Below are 18264 nucleotides of genomic sequence, written 5' to 3'. Positions count from 1 at the left end.
ATGGCTGTAATACAGAAATTAACAAACCATTGTTGTGAAGGATGTGGGGAAAAAGATACCCTAACCTACTGTTGGTGAGAGTGTAAACTGGTGCAGCCCCTGTGGAAGACAGTATGGAGATACTCATAAATCTAAAAATAAATCTACCATATAACCCAGCAATGCCTGACAAGGCCAAGGCAACTTCAGCTGGCTGACAAGGTCACAGCAGAAGGTCTGTCTCAGCAAGGCATGAGAAGGACAGCTATGGTCCTCTTGGTGGTTTAAGGTTTGATGGGAACTACACTCTGCATAAGCAAGCTGGAGCTTCCTGGTGGTCCTGCTAATGATTGCTGTATTCCTAATTTTAGGGAAGAGCACTTAGTTTCATAACCTCCAAAATGTCCATTGCCTTGTAGAATTTTAATCAAGCAGAATGTTAGTGTAGAAGAAAGGGTTAATGCCTTATGCAAGGTTGAGCTGTTTGTGGAAAAGAATTAAAAGGCAACAGGCCCTCTGGTATATACTTCTCATTAGAATAAAGGTAGATGTTAATAAAGCTTTAATTCACTATATGCTACAAATACTATGGTTAGAATGTCAAAACTGTAGAACAGATCTAAATAAACCTTCAAATAAGTGCAATAAAGAAATTAAAGAATTACAGAAAAAATTGCAAAGAAGGGATACATTTTAAAAAGGGTGTACTTTGAACTTGGGGCTTCTAGGAAAGATTAGAATAGGGAGGTACTATTCTAGCTTATGTAGCCAATTTCTGCATAGTTCAACAGCATTCGAGGCCTTGGCTTGTGTGGGCAGCCTGTTATCTTGCTCCTGTCTGTGATTGTAACCCATGCTCTGAGTATGCCCTTGAAAATCAAAAAAATTGTAATTAGAAAAAATGGACAGCAGACATTTCATTGTAAGAATAAAGAATCATTATGTGGCTTATGATATAAAAATAAAGTCTGGTGCTCGAAAGCCAGAGCCATGCCATCAGCCTTGCTGTGAGTGTCTCTCATTTCTTCAAGCGCCGACACCTCTTTTACCTTGGGGCCCCTGAACTGGCTGGAGCTAGTCTCCAGCAAATGCCACTCCAAACAGAATGAAAACAGCATCTGAGTTATCCATACTCCCATGTTCATTGCAGCTCAATTCTCAATGGCTAAGATGGAATCAAGTAAGGTGTCCAATAACTATTGACTGGATAAAGAAATTACGGTATATATTTCCACTATAGAATACTACACAGCAGTAAAAAAAAAAATGAATCCTGTCTTTTGCAACAAAATTGATGTAACTGGAAACCATCATACTTAGTGAAATAAACTTTTTGTCCCATAAAGACAAATACTGTGTTTTTCCTGATCTGTGGTAACTAATAGAGTACCTAAAATGTAATACATAGGAGTAAAATTGACATTTTGAGATTCCATGTTTGTTTACAGCCCTAGTTTTGACTGCTGAGAAATAATGTCTTTTCCTTCATACAATGTCTTTGTTGAACTCTTTACTGGGTGCAGGATTAATCTTATAAGGTAAACTGAAAATAGATCTTTGTAAAAATTAAGAGTGGGAATAAGAGAGGGAGGAGGACGAAGGGTGGAAGCCTGGGCAGGAGGGAGGGTAGGGTAGGAAGTATCACTATGTTTCAAAATCTGTGTATATGAAATATGTTAAGTTTGTATACTTTAAATAATGTTTTAAAAACAAGGAGGAGCCTAGGGGCTAGCACTATGATATAGTGAGTAAAACAGCCACCTGTGATATCAGCACCCCACATGGGCACCAGTTTCAGTCCTGGCGGCACCACTTCCAGTCCAACTCCTTGCTAATGGCCTGGGAAAATCAGCAGAAGATGGCTCACCTATATGGGAGATCTGGGTAAATTCCCTGGCTCCTGGCTTCAGCTTAGCTCAGCCCTGGGTATTACTGCCATCTGGGGAGCCAACCAGTGAATGGAAGATCTTTCTCTGTCTTCTAACTCAGACTTTCAAATAAACAAATCTGTTTTAAAGGCAGGCTGGGGGCACTAAGTTATTGACATGTAGAAGACTATGTAAAGTGAAACATACTTAATGAGCTTGTAATGTTTTTGTTTACTAGGTAAACAGAATCAGTGCACTAAAGCAAGCTGGGGAAGGAGGGTAAATCAACTTATTTATTTGCTAACTGGTACTTCCTTTTAAAAATACTGATTTCCTCCAGGCTTTAACTGTGATAATTGCTCTACAAACATTGTAGGCTTCTGTGCATGTATTGTACATTTTAAAAACACAGGCAGAGGCACAGAGTGGCAGACAGAGGCAGGACTAAATGTACAAATGATGTCTATGCTCATCTGCCCTTCCTGTTTCCCACCTTCCAAGAGCCTCCAAGAGAAAAGAAATAAACCTGAGAGCTTGTAGGGAACCAGAATGCAAGGTCTTAAGCAGAAAGGAGTCATGAAGGAGGCGGAAGTGGCCAACCTGACAGCGGCTTTCCAGTTCCCAGCTCGCTTTGCCACAGACTCTAAACAGCTTTCTCGTTATGAAACTGCTTAAAATTAATTTGTCAAACTGAAAATTAAAATGTAAATGTTGCAGCAGTTCAGGCTGTCGATACCAATGAAGAGGTTCCAACCATCCTTTCCTTCTAATGCCTTCTCTGCATAAGATTCCAGGAGAAATTAACTGGGAATGGCTTGACCATTACTTAGAAGCAAGAACTAGGAAGTATTTACAGCTCCTTTGCCTATTCCATATCAGTTTCATTTATTCAGTAACTGCATTGAGTTTTTTTATTACAAAATTCATGTTGTCTGTAAAATCAACTTCCTAATCACTACAGACAGGAGGAAGTTATGGTGTTATCTGCCATTGTCAACAGAAATGAGAACTCAGCCCTCAACGGAATGCTTTGCCTTTGTGCAACTGCTGTCTCTGTGTTCTCTGCACTGGAGTCACCACTTGTCTGTTCAGGAAAGCTGTCATGCAGCTCTGAAATACAATTTCATCCCTCTATAGGGAAGACTGATACATGCCAGACAATACAAGAAGAGCCAGTACAAATGTAGCAGAACAAATAGGCTTTGTAAAGACAGGGGAGGCTGGTAGAATCTGAGGCACCTGCCAAGAAAAGGGCTCTTGTGGTGACCGTAAAATAGGTTTAAGCTGACGTCCGAGAGAAATTTTAATTTTCAGTGACCTGTAATTGTGCTAAAGAAACTGGAAACATACAAGGTTAAACAAATAAGAAATGTGGGCCAAAATCCAGAATTTTTCAAATTAAAAAAAATCTATTGCACAGCTACAGCTACAGGTGAAGATCAGGAACCCAGAAAATGGGGAAGGAGAGCACTATCAATGGAATGCTGTGGTGATCCCAAAGGCCAAAAGTTAGTTTGGAGAATCCTGAGATTCTAAGGTTTAGCCTTGGACTTTGTGGCCCTGAAAATAAACAGCATGCAATTACAGGAAAGGACATCCGGCACTGCTACTTTGTTTTTTCACTTCTGCGTGCATTTAGTGTAAGTTTCCAGTATAAGTTATTTTTTGATGACAATTTTTTTTTTACAAATCATCATTTTAAATTGAGAAAATTGTATTTTTCAATCAGACCAGTTGCCCTACAAAAGAGCAATGTTTTTCCCTTATTCATGTTGTCCACAGTCACTAGGAACTAGAATTCCGTAGGTGCTATAAATCAAGTTAACAGAACTGCCTCCTGTCTCTGGCCCTGGGCTGGACACTGCCAGCAAACGTGAAGGAAAGGGTTAACTCAGCAGGCCCTGGTTGTCCAAACCCTGTGCATTCCCAAGAACTGCCTTTAGGTCTGGCTCTTGCCAGCAACTAGAAAATGAGCTCTGTGCTTTTGGAATATTCCAGCTGCTAACAGTAGCTTGGTACTCCTGGGCCACGCGACACCAATTGATTAAATACTTTATGTTAACAAGCGTGATTTATTAAAGTGAATATTTTTCACTCTGCAAGGCTGGGGTCCGAGTAAGTATGGCCAGTCACAAAGGTGCAGTATGCACCTGTCTGTTAATAAACAGCCTGGAAACCAAGGCTCAGGAGAGCTTCTCTGGCCAGCCATGTCTTTTTGTGCTATCACACAAAGTCCCTGGGAACACTGAGAGCACCTATGTAACTACTGACAGGACACTTGGAAAGCCTGTGCCTGCTTTCTCCCAAATTCTGCCCCAAGAACCTTTGTCCTTTGATGGCTTTGATCGTATCCTTTGCTGTGAATGTAATAGTTTGTTCTGAGTCCTGTGAGTCTTTCTATGTGAACCACTGAGCCTGAGAGTGGCACTGGGAACCCCATCACCTAGCACACTATATATGTCAATCTTGAAATTCCTGCAAAAGTACTGTTATTTCAGATGATAAAATCAAGATTCAGAGAGATTAGGTGATTTGGTTGGATGGAAGAACTCAAAATCAGTATACTCATTCTGCTACACAATACTGTAAAGTTATGAGTTATAAAGAATGTTTAAGAAAGAGTCTTAAACTGAACTAACATTCACTACATTTTTTTCTGGAAAATACAATTTCATGAACCCTAAAAATGTTGTGGTTATAATAAATCCACAAAGTCAGTCCAATTTATATTTATTATGAATTTATATATGTCTGTGATGGTTCCAAAAGCAGTAAAATGATCTTAAAATTGCTGAGGAAATATTTTAAATCTTTTATTTACCTATCCCTGACCTCCTAAAACAAAAACAAAACAAAAAACTTTTATTTCAGAATAACCCAATTATTAACATTTGCATTAATATCTGCAATTAACATTTCCCATCTTTGAGATCTCCAGTCTCACCATCTCTTTCATATATCCATCTGTATTTCTGCATCTACCTATCTGTACCTATATACCTATCTACATGTAGATACCTATATTTACTTATAGACAGTAAATATGACATTGTATGTGTGCGTGTGTATGTGTGTGTATATATATATATATATATATATATATATATATAAATGCACGAAGAGAGAGAGAAAAAGAGGGGAAGGTACAGAGAGAAATACATTTTTAATGTCTACAAATGTAGTTCATAAGGCTACCTTTGGATATTTAAAATACACAACTGCATTATGTGTTGTAGGCATGTGCATGAGGGTGTGGAGGAAGGGAAACACACACTTCCAAACATGGTTTATGTTCTGCTCAGTATTCAAACACAGAAATCCTTTATAGCATCATTTCTTAATTGGAGTGAACAGTGCACCAGTATTATTAAGTATTAAATTTCTATGGTGATTAGAAAATTAGTAGGCATAGAATTTTTTTAATAGTTATTAACATTTCTTGTGATACTAAATAATTACTTATTGCTTAGTAAGTTTTATAATCAATGAAAGAATGAAAATGAAAGATTTTCAATAATATCAAATCTGATTTACTTTCATGTAATTAGCTACATACAGTTTTGTGCCAAGGTACCAGGAACTATCCAGTTTTATATTTGTCTTCTTCAAATATATATGCTAGTGTAACAGAAAAAAATTTAAATTTTCTGTAGAACAGGATCCTTATCTAGAAGTCAGAAAACTCTTGCTGTTAGATTTAAAAGGTATATTTGCAATTAACATTTCCCAAAATGCACCCGAGAGTCTGAAAATGACAACATTACTCAGTTTAAAAAAAATCCTCTGTGAAACTACTGTCATAAGTAGATTTTTCCCTGCCAATTACCTGCAGCTGGAAAGCAGTCTGTGCATAACAGGCATCCAGATTTGAGGGTACTGGAAATTTTAAATTAATGGCATAGAAAGTCAACACAAGAAGCTCATATTAAATCAAACTAGTATGATTTCAAAAAATTAAGTTTAAATTTTTTCTTGGCCCACGTCTCATCATTTTGAAGCCAAATTCAAGTAAGAATATGCAATCTCATTGAAGTCACCTAATTGGTACTCACGAAAATCACCATATGAGGCTGGTTTTCCCAGAAGGATGTACTGCTCCAAAAAGAAGAAATAATTTGGCTTACAGGGGCCTATTCAAACTTTTTCCTTAGCTAACTAAAAATAAATTTGACCGTTCACTAGAGAAATCGTTTCAAATTCTGTGGTGATAATAAAGTAATGACTGCTTTTCAGCTGGAGGGCCTTTTTCCCCCTAACTGTGGTGCATTTTAATGAGAAATGATGACTGCATCAGCTTTTATCCATGGAGCAGATTTTAGCATTCAGCTTAGGTCTCCCAGTCAATATCTAAGACTCTGTTCTCAAGAAGATCAATGACATGGACACATAAAGACTGACAATGTGTGCACACAATAAAGAATTCACTCCGTCAAGACTGCACACAAGATTGGCCAAATAAGAAACTAGATTTACTGGGTTCTTCCTACCTGTGAGGGTCCCGTGGTTCCCCTGAATCTTAAAGACTGTGAGGCATTCATACAAGAGAATGCCTACCACTAACACAAATCACGTGAAATGCATGTCGCTTCCTGTGTCCACAGGCGTGTGCTTCAAAACTCTGGTTTCACTCTCCAATCACCTGTCCCCAAAACTGGCCTGACTTGACGTGACTCCAGTTCCATCACTGCCACTGCCCACAAAAAGGGAATGCACTTTCTAACACTGAAAAATTCTGAGAAGTGTTTTTAAGGCCTTCACCACATTTCTCATTTGATCACTTGGGGGACAACGATTTTCCAAACAGATACCCTCATTGATTTTTTAAAATTTAATTTACCAAAGAAATGAAATTAGATAAATTCCAGATTTCACCTCATCATGAACTTCTCCAAGAGCATACTCCATCACAGACTGCTCACTAAGAAGCTCTACTGCAGAATGACAGAATTTAAGAGGACATAATGAGTCCTTCTGCTACACAGAATCATTATCTATCACTAACACTTCCTTAGGAGACTGACTTCTAATCATGAACCAAAGAAGGCTCTTCGAACTTCAGGACTTTGATGAATAATAATAGTTGAGAGCCCTTATCATAAATGGATTCAGCACAACCGAAGAGAGAGTGAGTGGACCAGAGAAATAAATCCTCATGTAGGAAAGTTAGTGCCATGAATGCCAAATGCATTTTAACCAAAGCCTTCATGGTCATAAAGCAACTTCTATAAAAATTGCTGAAAATAAATTCTTCAGGACTGCATATGAATCAGTTATTTCCATTTCTATTACATTGCTGTTTACCCAAAAACTATTTTTAATGAGTAAGACTCAGAGTTTGCCAAAGTGTTTTCTACAAAACAAGTCTCTTGAGATGTTCCAGATCTGTAATCAAGTAAGTCTGAAAAACCCTGACTACTTCATTCACTTCTTGGATATGCATAATGCACACTATTATATAAAGGTCCTAAAAAAACACTAACCATTAAAACTGCTTAAGCATTTCCCAGACATACTTGGCTACAAACCTAACATCACATTAACAGTTTGGGAAATACTACCACATAACATAGTAACATTATTGTCTAATCACTTAAGAAATATTAAAAAATATTTACCATATTCTAGTCTCTAATCAAAACATTGTATTTATTTGTGTGTGACCATTTTTTAAATTTGACTCTTTTGCAGCTCTGTGCTTAATGATATTTTTGTTTCTACACAGATGGGTGAAGACCACAAAGGTAGTTATATTAGTCTGTCTCAGTTATATATTTCAAATACAATAAATATTCAATAAGCGATTCTTAAATAAAATAAAATGGATAATAAAAATATGTTGTTTTTAACATATTAAAATAATGATGAGGATAACAACAATAGCATTTGATATGTTCAATTTACACTTCAGAATGCTCAGAAACAATCCTATTTTGAGGGAAGTCAACTAGCAGCTTGCTTTCTGCTAATTCCACTACAGGGGAAAATGACCTGATTGCACAAAGGTTTTAGCAGGTGTTTCCCTTTTAAATGTAATATTGAATGATGTGTCACCCTCCATTTAATTCCAAGAAGGTGTCAGCCACAAACTGGGGATCACTCATATGGAAATAAATGACATTCAAGGCGTGTGTTATTGGTGTTAATCAGTAATGGATGGGGTAATCTATTTACATTCCCATCCTATCCTCTTCAAATTTCATTCCTCACTTTGTTCTACTCATCATGTTCTCATTCCATGCTCTTGTGCATAAATACATCACACATTCTAGCGAACAGAACAGTCATTTGTGGGCAAAGATTAAATGCACTAGTCTTTATGATAATAAAAAACCATAATTTTGATATCCAAACCAACTGTACCCTGCAACACAGATATTATCAATCAATAACCTTGAACAGCTGTGTGCCAAATTAATACAAACTGCTGCAAATGGAGAGAGGGGGTCAGCAAGCAAACAGAATGAGAAACATACATGAATGGGCAGAGAAGGTGGCTCTTCAAAGCCAAGAACCGCAATTTGAGGTTGATATTGAGAAAAAGTCTCATTTGGACGCTTCTGAACAGATAAATATGATTAAATTCATAACTAAAGAGTATTAGCATAAATGAGCCAGATGAGTCAGAGGCCAATAATGAATTTTTTAGAAACACTGGGTTAAAGTGACTAATCTACAACGAAGCCAACAGGGCATGGACTAAACGTTGACATGGGGAGGAATGCAGATGCTGGCAATGATTACGAAGTGGAGGTGGGTGGAGCACCTGAGATGGAGAAAAGGAAGATGGGATATGTGAAACCTGAGATGTAATCCCCACATCTGGCTCCAGCAATAGACTACTGACCAGGCAGACTGGAGAGAAGCTTCTCTTCAAGAGGGAAATGAGGGATTGCTGGGTTGAAGTGAAGAGGGAAAATATGCAGGTGGAAGTATCCAGCGTTCAAGTGAGATAACCTGAACAGGAAAACTGTATCATGTCACAATGAAACTCAGATAACAAGTAACTTATTAATAAAAACATATGTCTTACTATCCTTTCCTTGGGAACATGGAAAATGAGATTTCAGAAATTTACAAAATGATGGGGCCGGTGCCATGGCGCAGTGGGTTAATCCTCTGCCTGTGACGCCGGCATCTCATGTGGGCGCCAGTTCTAGTCCTGGCTGCTCCTCTTCCAATCCGTCTCTCTGCTGTGGCCAGGAAAAGCAGTAGAAGATGGCCCAAGTCCTGCACCCACATGGGGGGCCAGGAAGAGGCTCCTAGCTCCTGGCTTCAGATAGGTGAAGTTCTGGCCGTTGCAGCCATTTGGGGAGTGAACCAATGGAAGGAAAACCTTTCTGTCTCTCCCTCTCACTGTCTGTAACTCTACTTCTCCAATAAATAAATAAAATCTTTAAAAAAAAAGAAATTTACAGAATGAAAATAAATGCAACTTTTAAAAAAAAACCAAGATTCAGAGTAGGGACAAGAAGAAGATCAATAACTTGACTAAAACTGACTAAAATGAATTGACTAAATCAGGGGCAAATCTCATAAACAAGCTTTATCTACTAAGGCAAAAGCAAATCTGGCAGAGAATTACAAAATATTTTTTTTAGGACTGATGAAATTTCACTTGCTAAAGAGAAATAATGGGGAATTTAAACAGATTGGCCAAATATTTGCATGAGGATTCCACAGCCAATGTACACAATTTTCCAACTATTATACTTAACATGGAGCTCAGGCAGTTCCTTTGCCAACCAGTAGATTTTCTGCACTGTCCCTGGCACACATCCATTAGCAATCCTTCTCCATCCTCAAACATTCCCCGTTATTCAAGTCATGCCAGGTCAGCCAATGCCCTTTAAACCCTACACAAACACTGTCTTACACTGAAATGGATCCTTCCGCTGCCTCTTTCTAACCAACTGTAAGGTGTCTAAATTATCCAAGCCTCAGTTCCTTTAGTGATAAAATGTAAAATAGCTGATAAAATGCCTGTCTGTTGCAAATACAGGAATGACAGAAGGCAAACAAAAGTATTCCAGAGACTATGCTCAAGAAACCTCATTAGTAGTATTGCCTTAGTCCATGAAATAAATGGAATTTAAACTTTTTTTAATACATAAGCTTCAATAAAGTCGTATCTGGTTAAACTAGTGGTTACTTTAGGTCAGTGGTTTTAAAACTCATTTAACAATGAAACCATTATCAAAACAATTTTCATACAGAACAGAAAAGAGCAACTGTTCCCACTCATTGACTCAGCTTCCTTCACCCCTTCCCCAGCTCCCCCAGCTCCCCCAGCATCAGAAGTGGCTTCCCAGGGCTCCAAGGGTCACACTCTTTTAAAAAAAAACAAAACAATATTTTGGGTAAAAATTGATGTAAAATTATGGTGAACCCTCACTGCCAAGAGGATCATGTTAATTTTCTACTTAAAAAATGATCACTCTTTTCATTCTGACACCTTGAAGAACACTTGATGGTTTCAAAACAACCACATATTACAGGATTTCTAGAGTGAGCACATTCCTACTTCTTTCACAGTGAAAACTGATAACTCTGTTTAAGATGATACTACTGCTTTTACACCTTCCCCACTCTTTGCCCCTGCCCACACTGACACTTTTTTTTTTAAGGAAGTCCAAAGAAAACAAATGGTTTTTTGCAAGCAAGCCATTTGTCTCCCTCCCTGGCATGCCCTGAGTTATGGAATTACACTTTGGGTGATTAGAGCTCCTAGAAAGTTTGCCTACTTATCAAAGTACTTCTTATTTTTTCCAAATGAGTTAATTACGTTTAGAGCCCAAACACTCCCAGTATGCCACAGTCCTCATAGCTCCCTAATATCCTCAACAATTGCATTGTCTGTCCATCCTTCTAAAGAATTGAACTCATGACCCAGAGAACAGGACTTACAACCTTGCCTGTCATTCTCTGTCACTATGGCTTCCTATGAAGTTTCACTGCAAGTGATATCAACACACTGTGTGCTTTTGGAGTTTGAATATCTCCACAACTGGTCACTGAGGCTATAAAAATCCTTCTGCCTGCCAGAGGATGGCTTAGCATTCTTTTTCTCAGCTTCATTAAACAGCTACATATTGATGCAAAGGACTGGAGAGCAGCAATGAATGTGTCAGAGACAGTTCTCCAAGAGGCTCACAGACAAGCAGAGGTAAGTAGTCATTTACAGTACAGATGGCTCCCAACTTTGGATGGTTCCATATATGATTTCTTGACTTTACAACAGTTCAAAAGCAAATCACATTTAGCAGAAACAATACCTAGAATTTTGAATTGGTCTCTTTTTCCAGGCTGGGGATACATGGTAGGGCACACACCACATGAGGCAGTGGCTATGAGCCACAGTTCCCAATCAGCCACACTCTCAGGATAAACAACCCATCCTCTATAGTATACTGCATTACTAAGCTATATTTGGAAAGAGAGGTGTAGTAAGTGCATTTTCAATTGATGTTTTCAACTTACCATGGGCTTACCAGAACGTAAGTCAAGGAGTATCTGTATAATGCTACAACATAGTTACAGAAACACCTAGCAGAAACAAACAAGGGCGGATGCCCTCTCAAAGGAGAATTTAGCTGAGCAAAGATCTCAACAGTCAGGGCTGGCTAGGGATAAGATGGGGGAAAAGATGGAGATGGGAGTTCCAGAAAGCAGGCACAATGAAAGGCCAAGTAGAAAGAGCAAACAGTATGTCCTCATGACCCCTTGTTGGGGTATTATTATTATTAGTGTTACATCAGTTGCTCCAAAACAATCATTTGGCCAGGAACTCCTAAAATAAGGAAGATACACATCAATAAGTACTCCTCTACCCACGACCACATCAGTGTTCATACAATACAGGGTGCACACTGAGTCAACTCCAAACACTCTGCCAAATACCAAATTTCTAATCTTATAATTATTTCTAATATAAATATCAGAATTCTTGCCACGCACACTCACACTCCTTCACTGGGAAACTCCCAATTTTAAAACCATTTATTTATTCTCATATCCTTTCTTAAAAAGGCATTAATGTTATAACCCTGGGCAAAAAAAAAAAATGAGGTTTCAAAACCATATAGCACAATCTTTGGATGCAAATATGCTATATGCATATGGACACATAAAAATTCTAAGAGTAAACTATAATGTATTAACAGCAAACTGGAATCATGTGGCTTTTATTCTTTTTGGCATATTTCTTTTCTAATTTCTTTTCATGACAAACAATTCTCTATGCACTTTTAAAAGTTCAGTTCTATTTTTACGATACTTTCCTGCCTAAAATTCACACTCAGGGACTCCGAAGACAGTCGTCAAGTCCATGAGCCTCCTCCACTCCCCACCTTGTCTTTGGTGTCTGTTGGCCCCAGGAACTCAGCCTCAGTAGCCGTCACTACCCACCTCCTCCCTTCTGTTTCTTCTACCAAGTCCAAAGGCAAGCCAGATGAGGAATCAGAACCTGAAATCTTTTGGGTTACAGGACAGCTGACTACTAATCATTAAGGAAGAAAGAGACAGGAGATCATACACATGACAAAAAGTAGGGAAGAAAATATAAGCTTGAGGCCTTTGGTTTATAGTTCTTGTCACACTTCTGAAATTGGGAAGCAGCACTGGGTAGCAGTCTATGATGAGCTCAGAACTACTGATGGCTGTAGAGTTGTTCAGGAGTCTGGAAAACAGCGGTGGTATAAGGATCACTGCTAGACCAAACTGATCTTACTAAATACATACTACAAGTTTTCAAGCATTTGTAGATGCTGTTCATAATCAAATTCCTAATAATTAAAACCTTCTTTTTCGTGACTTCTCAATCGACAGACATTAAAATTATAACTTTCAAGTAAATGTCCATGCAATTTTTGGTTGTCAAAGTGTCTGCATGCTCAAAAATATCAGGAGCCCTAATGGGAAAGAAGGAGTACAGGTCACAGAAGCACGACAGAACAGGATTTACACGACAGCGCCACCATTTATCACAGTGAATTTGACCACATATCTTCAACTCTGTGAGCTTCAGCCTGCACATCCAAAGGTGAGGGTATTAACTGCAGAAGCTGTCCCAGCAGGTAAAATCAGATTAACTCATTCTTGGAGCTGACCATTTCCTCCCCATCATTCCTCACGGAAAATCCACCAACACAGCCTAGCAGATACTAACAGGCACTCTGTCCCTCTGATGACCAAATAAAAGACCAATTTATTAGGCCAGTGGCCTGTCCTGACACAATCACCTCTTGGCATTTCCTTTTCTCCAAATAAATATTAAAAACAGTACATGTAAAAAAAAATTCTTAATATTAAAATGTAAGAACAACTTTTGTCCATAAAACAATGCATAGCTCATTTTTGCAAAGTGCCAAGAGAGGAAATGGAATGTTAAGTTTTATCTACAAATTGAATTGAAAATTATTATTGAAATATACTCTCAATGGTTTAGATGAAAATGATAGTTAAATACAATTCAAGATAATGATGTACTTTCTCTCCACAACTCTCACTTCCTTCAGTGGTGAAGGTCTCATTTACTCAAAAGAACACAACTAATTGAATATTACAAACTGGCAATCAAAATAGGGTGGGTGAGGTTGGCGCTGTGGCATAATAGGTACATTTGCCGCCTGCAGGGCCAACATCCCATTTGGGTGCTGGTTCAAGTATTAGCTGCTCCACTTCCGATCCAGCTCTCTGCTATGGCCTGGGAAAGCTGCAGGAGATGGCCCAAGTCCTTGGATCCCTGCACCCGCATGGGAGACCCAGTGGGAGACAAAGAGGAAACTCCTAGCTTCGGATAGGCCCAGCTGTAGCCATCGTAGCCATCTGGGGAGTGAAACAGCAAATGGAAGACCTCCTTATCTCCCTCTCTCTCTGTAACTTTGCCTTTCAAATAAAAAATAAATCCTTAAACAAATAGGGTGGATTCATTTTAATTTTAAATGTCTGAAATGTCATGATGAGAAAGATAATAAATATTGGTTTCTAATGTAAGTAATAAAAACAAGTATTCTATATCTTCAGGAAAGAAAAATGTCTTCTCTGCCATTAAGTACAAACCATAAAGAGATGATTTATGGTTACCACACTAAAACAGCTTTTTGTTTCTTGTACTGTCGCATAAGCTTTAAAGAAGAGAAAGCAATCATCCTAGAAGCTTTACCAGTTGTCTTTGTCTTTGGCTAGACAGTTCCACATTAGACACACAAATCCTAACAAGGGACTAAAGAAAATATCACCTCTTAATAGGATTACACAGAAAAGGAAACACCTCTTACCTTAAGAGCAACTGTGGCACTCGTTCCTTCAGGGAAAACCAGTGATACTGTGATTAACTATTCACCCCAACACCACGGCCTTGCTCCATGGAGACATTCATACCTTCTCCACCTCTAGCTGTTAATGCTTGATCAAGAACATGCTAACATGGGGCCAGTGCTGTGGCGTAGCAGGTAAAGGCGCCACCTGCAGTGCCGGCATCCTATATGGGCGCTGGTTTGAGTCCCAGCTTCCCCACTTCCGATCCAGCTCTCTGATACAGCCTGGGAAAGCAGTGGAAGATGGCCCAAGTCCTTGGGCCCCTGCACCCATGGGAGACCTGGAAGAAGCTCCTGGTTTCAGATTGGTCCAGCTCTGGCCGTTGTAACCATTTGGGGAGTGAACCAGTAGATGGAAGGCTTTTCTCTCTCTCTCTCTCTGCCTCTGCCTCTCTGTAACTATGCCTCTCAAATAATAAATAAATAGATGAAAAAAAAACTTGCTAACAGGGAATCAACTTCAGCATCTAATAGATCTCAGACAAGAAGTGTATAGTTTTACCACTCCCCCCACCCCCGCCAGTACAGGTAAGCAAACTACGGCCTAAAAAAGAGCAGCATTTTGTGGAAACTCAGCAAGCTGGTTTGTTGAATAGTCCCACTCAGTGCATTCCTGACCACACACCTCCCTGAAAGAACAGCAACAACTGTACACCAGCGAATCTTCACCTAACTGCACGGGGTGTTTAAACGGGCTACAGAGCATATTTTAACTATTGAAATCCTCCAAAAGATATCAGCCATACACTATCACCCTCTGGATCTCCAGCATGGGAACAGCAATAATTTAATCAAATCTCCTCTAACTTACTGTTACTCATAATTACAAAGATGATAATATGATCATAAACTAAGAAATATTATATATTAACTTTTCACTACTAAAACAAAATAACCAGGACAAGCTACTCGTGAAGGAAAGAATTTTAGTTAGCTTACACCTTGAAGGCTAAAAGTTCAAGTGGTAATGCAGGCTCTGGTGAGGGCCTCAAGATGGATGGCAGAGCACATGGGGAAAAGGATCATGTAGCCTACCAGGAAGCAGAGGGTAGGTGAGCCCAAACTCAGGCTTTCCTTAACAACCAGGAAATACCTTCTGTGGACACATTCCAAATAACCAAAGAACTTCCACTAGGCCCTACTTCCTCAAGGTACCTTGGGTACCTAAGCCTCTATACTCGGGCCTTCATGGGGCCATTCAGCATCAAAACCAGAGCACACTGTAATTTAATTCCCTCCCAAAAAGGACATATTTTAGTCTGGCACCTTCTGGTTCTATTTTCCATTGGCATATATAGATATACTAATGCTGGGGCTCAGGCATACTGTATATAGGCAAAATCTGACAACTGTCTTAACTAAAGCTGTTTTAAGATGTACAATGCAATACAGACACTGTTTTAAAGGTTCACAGTAACACTAAGCTTTCTGAAAGTACTTATAGAAGAAAGTGTCTTTTGCAAAATGTATGTTCCTAAGTGTGCATCAGCTAAGAGATGTTTTGGAATGTGGTCAAATAATATTAAATACCAAATCCTGACGACAGGGCTGTTCTGAGGATCCCACCGAGGTTAGCCCTGACTGTGGCCACGGCTCTTTTCTAACACTGTGTTCCTAAGGAACACAGAGCAGAAAATCCTAACAAGTGAAGACAGCAAGTCATATTTCAATGGCTACCTTGCTACCTTTCGTCTTAATTCGACTTTCTCAATACAAAATCGGATTTGGGATTGCTTCCACACTGTTCACCAATAGGTATTAAGATGTGTCTCTCTCATGCCTCTTCCAAAGGGAAGAAGTCACCCACTCCAGCTTCATACAACTCTCCAAGTTCTTTCCTACAAATAAATGTGAAAACCAAAATACCATTCGTTGAAAATAAAAAATAAAAACAGTTTGGAGAATTGGCAGGCTGCATGTTTACGTCAACCTTCACAAAACACGGGAACGAGCGGCACCAACTCACCAGGAAAATCCCACTCGTGAGGCAACTATTTTGTGACATTTTTCTTTTATGCATTGTGTTTACACCCTCTTGACTCTCTAACAACCCCAAAACGCCTGGAGAGCAATCCATGCGGCAGAACAGTGGCAATGGGAACACGCAGAACAGTGGGAACCGGAACAAGAAGAGTTCAGCTCAGTGCCTGTAGCCTGGTCCCTGAAACACTTCCATCAGCAGCAAGAATTAAACCAAAAGAGCAAGCAAACACGATATCCCAACAGGGAACACGCGAAGAACAAAGGAAACAGAGGCTGAGGAGGACAGGAAATGAAGCAACTCTAGACACATAAATAAATACCTTTTGGGGCCGCCAACGTAGGTGAAAGTAAAGGTGGAGTCTGAGTATCTGAAATCTGAAACGGAGAAGTCCTGTTAACAACTACCCGTGGAGTGGATTTTTTTTCAATCCCGACCGAGATTTGGGGGCCCCAGTTCAGTGAGGTCCAGGGGAGGCCTGGCCCGGCGGGAGCCGCGGGCTGGAGAGCGGTGAGGCGCCCTCTTACCCCGCGCGCCCTAGGGGTGCGCTGCACCCCCGGGCCGGCCGGGTGCCGCGCGAGGCCGCCCCCTGCAACAAGTGCCGGGTGCCATGGCAACGGCGGGCATTTCCCGACTGGGGAGGCCGGAAGCGGCCCCCGCCGCACGGCTCGGGCTGCGAAAGCAACATCGGAGCCCCGGCCCAGGGGAGCAAGATGGACGAAAGGCGACCCCCAGGCAAGGGGCGCCGGGTGCCTCAGGTAACCCTGGACATGTCTCTTCTCTTTCCGGGGTAGTGCGCCGCCAGCCGGACGGGGAGACGACAGGGAGAGACCGAAGATCCGCCCAGCGCCGCCCCTCCGGGGTCCTCGCCGCCCGGCGCAGCAGGCTCCATTCCCGAAGCCGCCGCTCAGCCCGTTGCGCAAACCAGGCGAGTCCGACCGCCCGCTCGGCCGCTGCCGCTGGAGCCCGGAGGCTGGCTTGGACGCTCCGGACATCTCCGGGGTGGTGGGGAAGAGGGGGGCGAGGGGCCAGAAACACCGTACACAGCCGGTCCACCTAAACCTCGGCGGCTCGGGCCACCGGCGATCCGCCTCCAAAGCCGGTGGCTGCCCCAGACCTGGGGGAGGGGACGGGGAGAGGCCAGCGCCCCCTCCCCCTTCGGGGCTCCCGCTTTCCTGCTGCCGAACGAACCGGGGGGCATGGGGACGTGCAAGCCACCCACCACCCCCAACCCCATTCACACGCGTCGCTGACCGAAGGGCGCCGCGCGGGCAGGCGGGCGGCCGGGCTGAGGAAGCCGGCGCCGGGTCCGAGGCTGTGGGAAGGCGAGAACTCACCTGCAAACAGGCAGTCCTTCTCGGCTCTGGACTTCTGGATCACGACGTCGATATCCTTCTGAATTCGCTCTTGCCTTGAACACATCCCCATTAAAGAAATCCCTGGAAAAGAAGCAGCCGCTATTTCCACCCCACCCCACCCCCCTCGCACGCTTCCAGCTTTTTCGTAAATATTCAGTTAAAAAAAAAAAAAATGAAACCTCTGGCCGAGGCAGGGGCCGAAGGCGAAGTGGTTTCGGAAGTGCTCCTGGGTGTGAGAGGAGGAGGTGGTGGAGGAGGAGGTGGGGGGGGAGGTCGGCTTTGCATTCCCAGATGTGACCGCCCAGCTGCTGCTGCTCGCCGCTGCTGGATTCCAATTTCCTCCCCTTCTGACAATGGATGGTGATGACACCGAGTCTCACTTTCTCCCTCCCCCGCGCCCGGACCAACGATCCTGGGGGGCCGAGGGGGCCGCGGACGGCCAGGGGAGCGATCGCCGGCGGCGGGGCGGCGGGCGCCGGCGAGGGGCGAGCCCCGCTCCGACTCAGGCGCGCACACCCCTCGCGGCCCGCGCGCCGGCCTTCCACACCCGCGCACACTCGCGCCCGCGGGCGGCGGCGGCGGCGGCGGCCGTGCCCAGGCTGCTGCAGCGCCGCCCGCCCGCCCGCCGCAGACCCTCCCGCGCCCGCCGCCCGTCAGCCGGCCCGGCCGCGGGCAGCCGGGGCTTTAATAGTATCCGCCATCCCGCGCAGGCTGCGTTTCCACACCCCCGCCCTCTGCTCCTGAGCGCGCGGAGCTGAGTGGCG

At 42.1% G+C, this 18264-nt stretch overlaps 1 protein-coding gene across 1 annotated transcript in view; it reads right to left on the bottom strand.

Annotated features, from left to right (window-relative positions):
- The window catches only part of PARP8 (poly(ADP-ribose) polymerase family member 8), a 201061-nt gene extending 183103 nt beyond the window's left edge, over nucleotides 1–17958 (bottom strand). The window contains exons 1-3 of the mRNA XM_062211830.1: nucleotides 17680–17958; nucleotides 17480–17581; nucleotides 16465–16519 (exon numbers count right to left, since the gene is read on the bottom strand). Coding sequence (XP_062067814.1) covers nucleotides 16465–16519; nucleotides 17480–17581; nucleotides 17680–17785 — 263 coding nt within the window. The 5' untranslated portion in view covers nucleotides 17786–17958. The remainder of the gene's footprint in view (nucleotides 1–16464; nucleotides 16520–17479; nucleotides 17582–17679) is intronic.
- Between the last annotated feature and the right edge of the window lie 306 nt (nucleotides 17959–18264).

This window comes from Lepus europaeus, chromosome 15 (genome assembly GCF_033115175.1).
Source record: "Lepus europaeus isolate LE1 chromosome 15, mLepTim1.pri, whole genome shotgun sequence".
Taxonomy (NCBI): Eukaryota; Metazoa; Chordata; class Mammalia; order Lagomorpha; family Leporidae; genus Lepus; species Lepus europaeus.
This window is presented reverse-complemented; position numbering and strand designations above follow the sequence as displayed.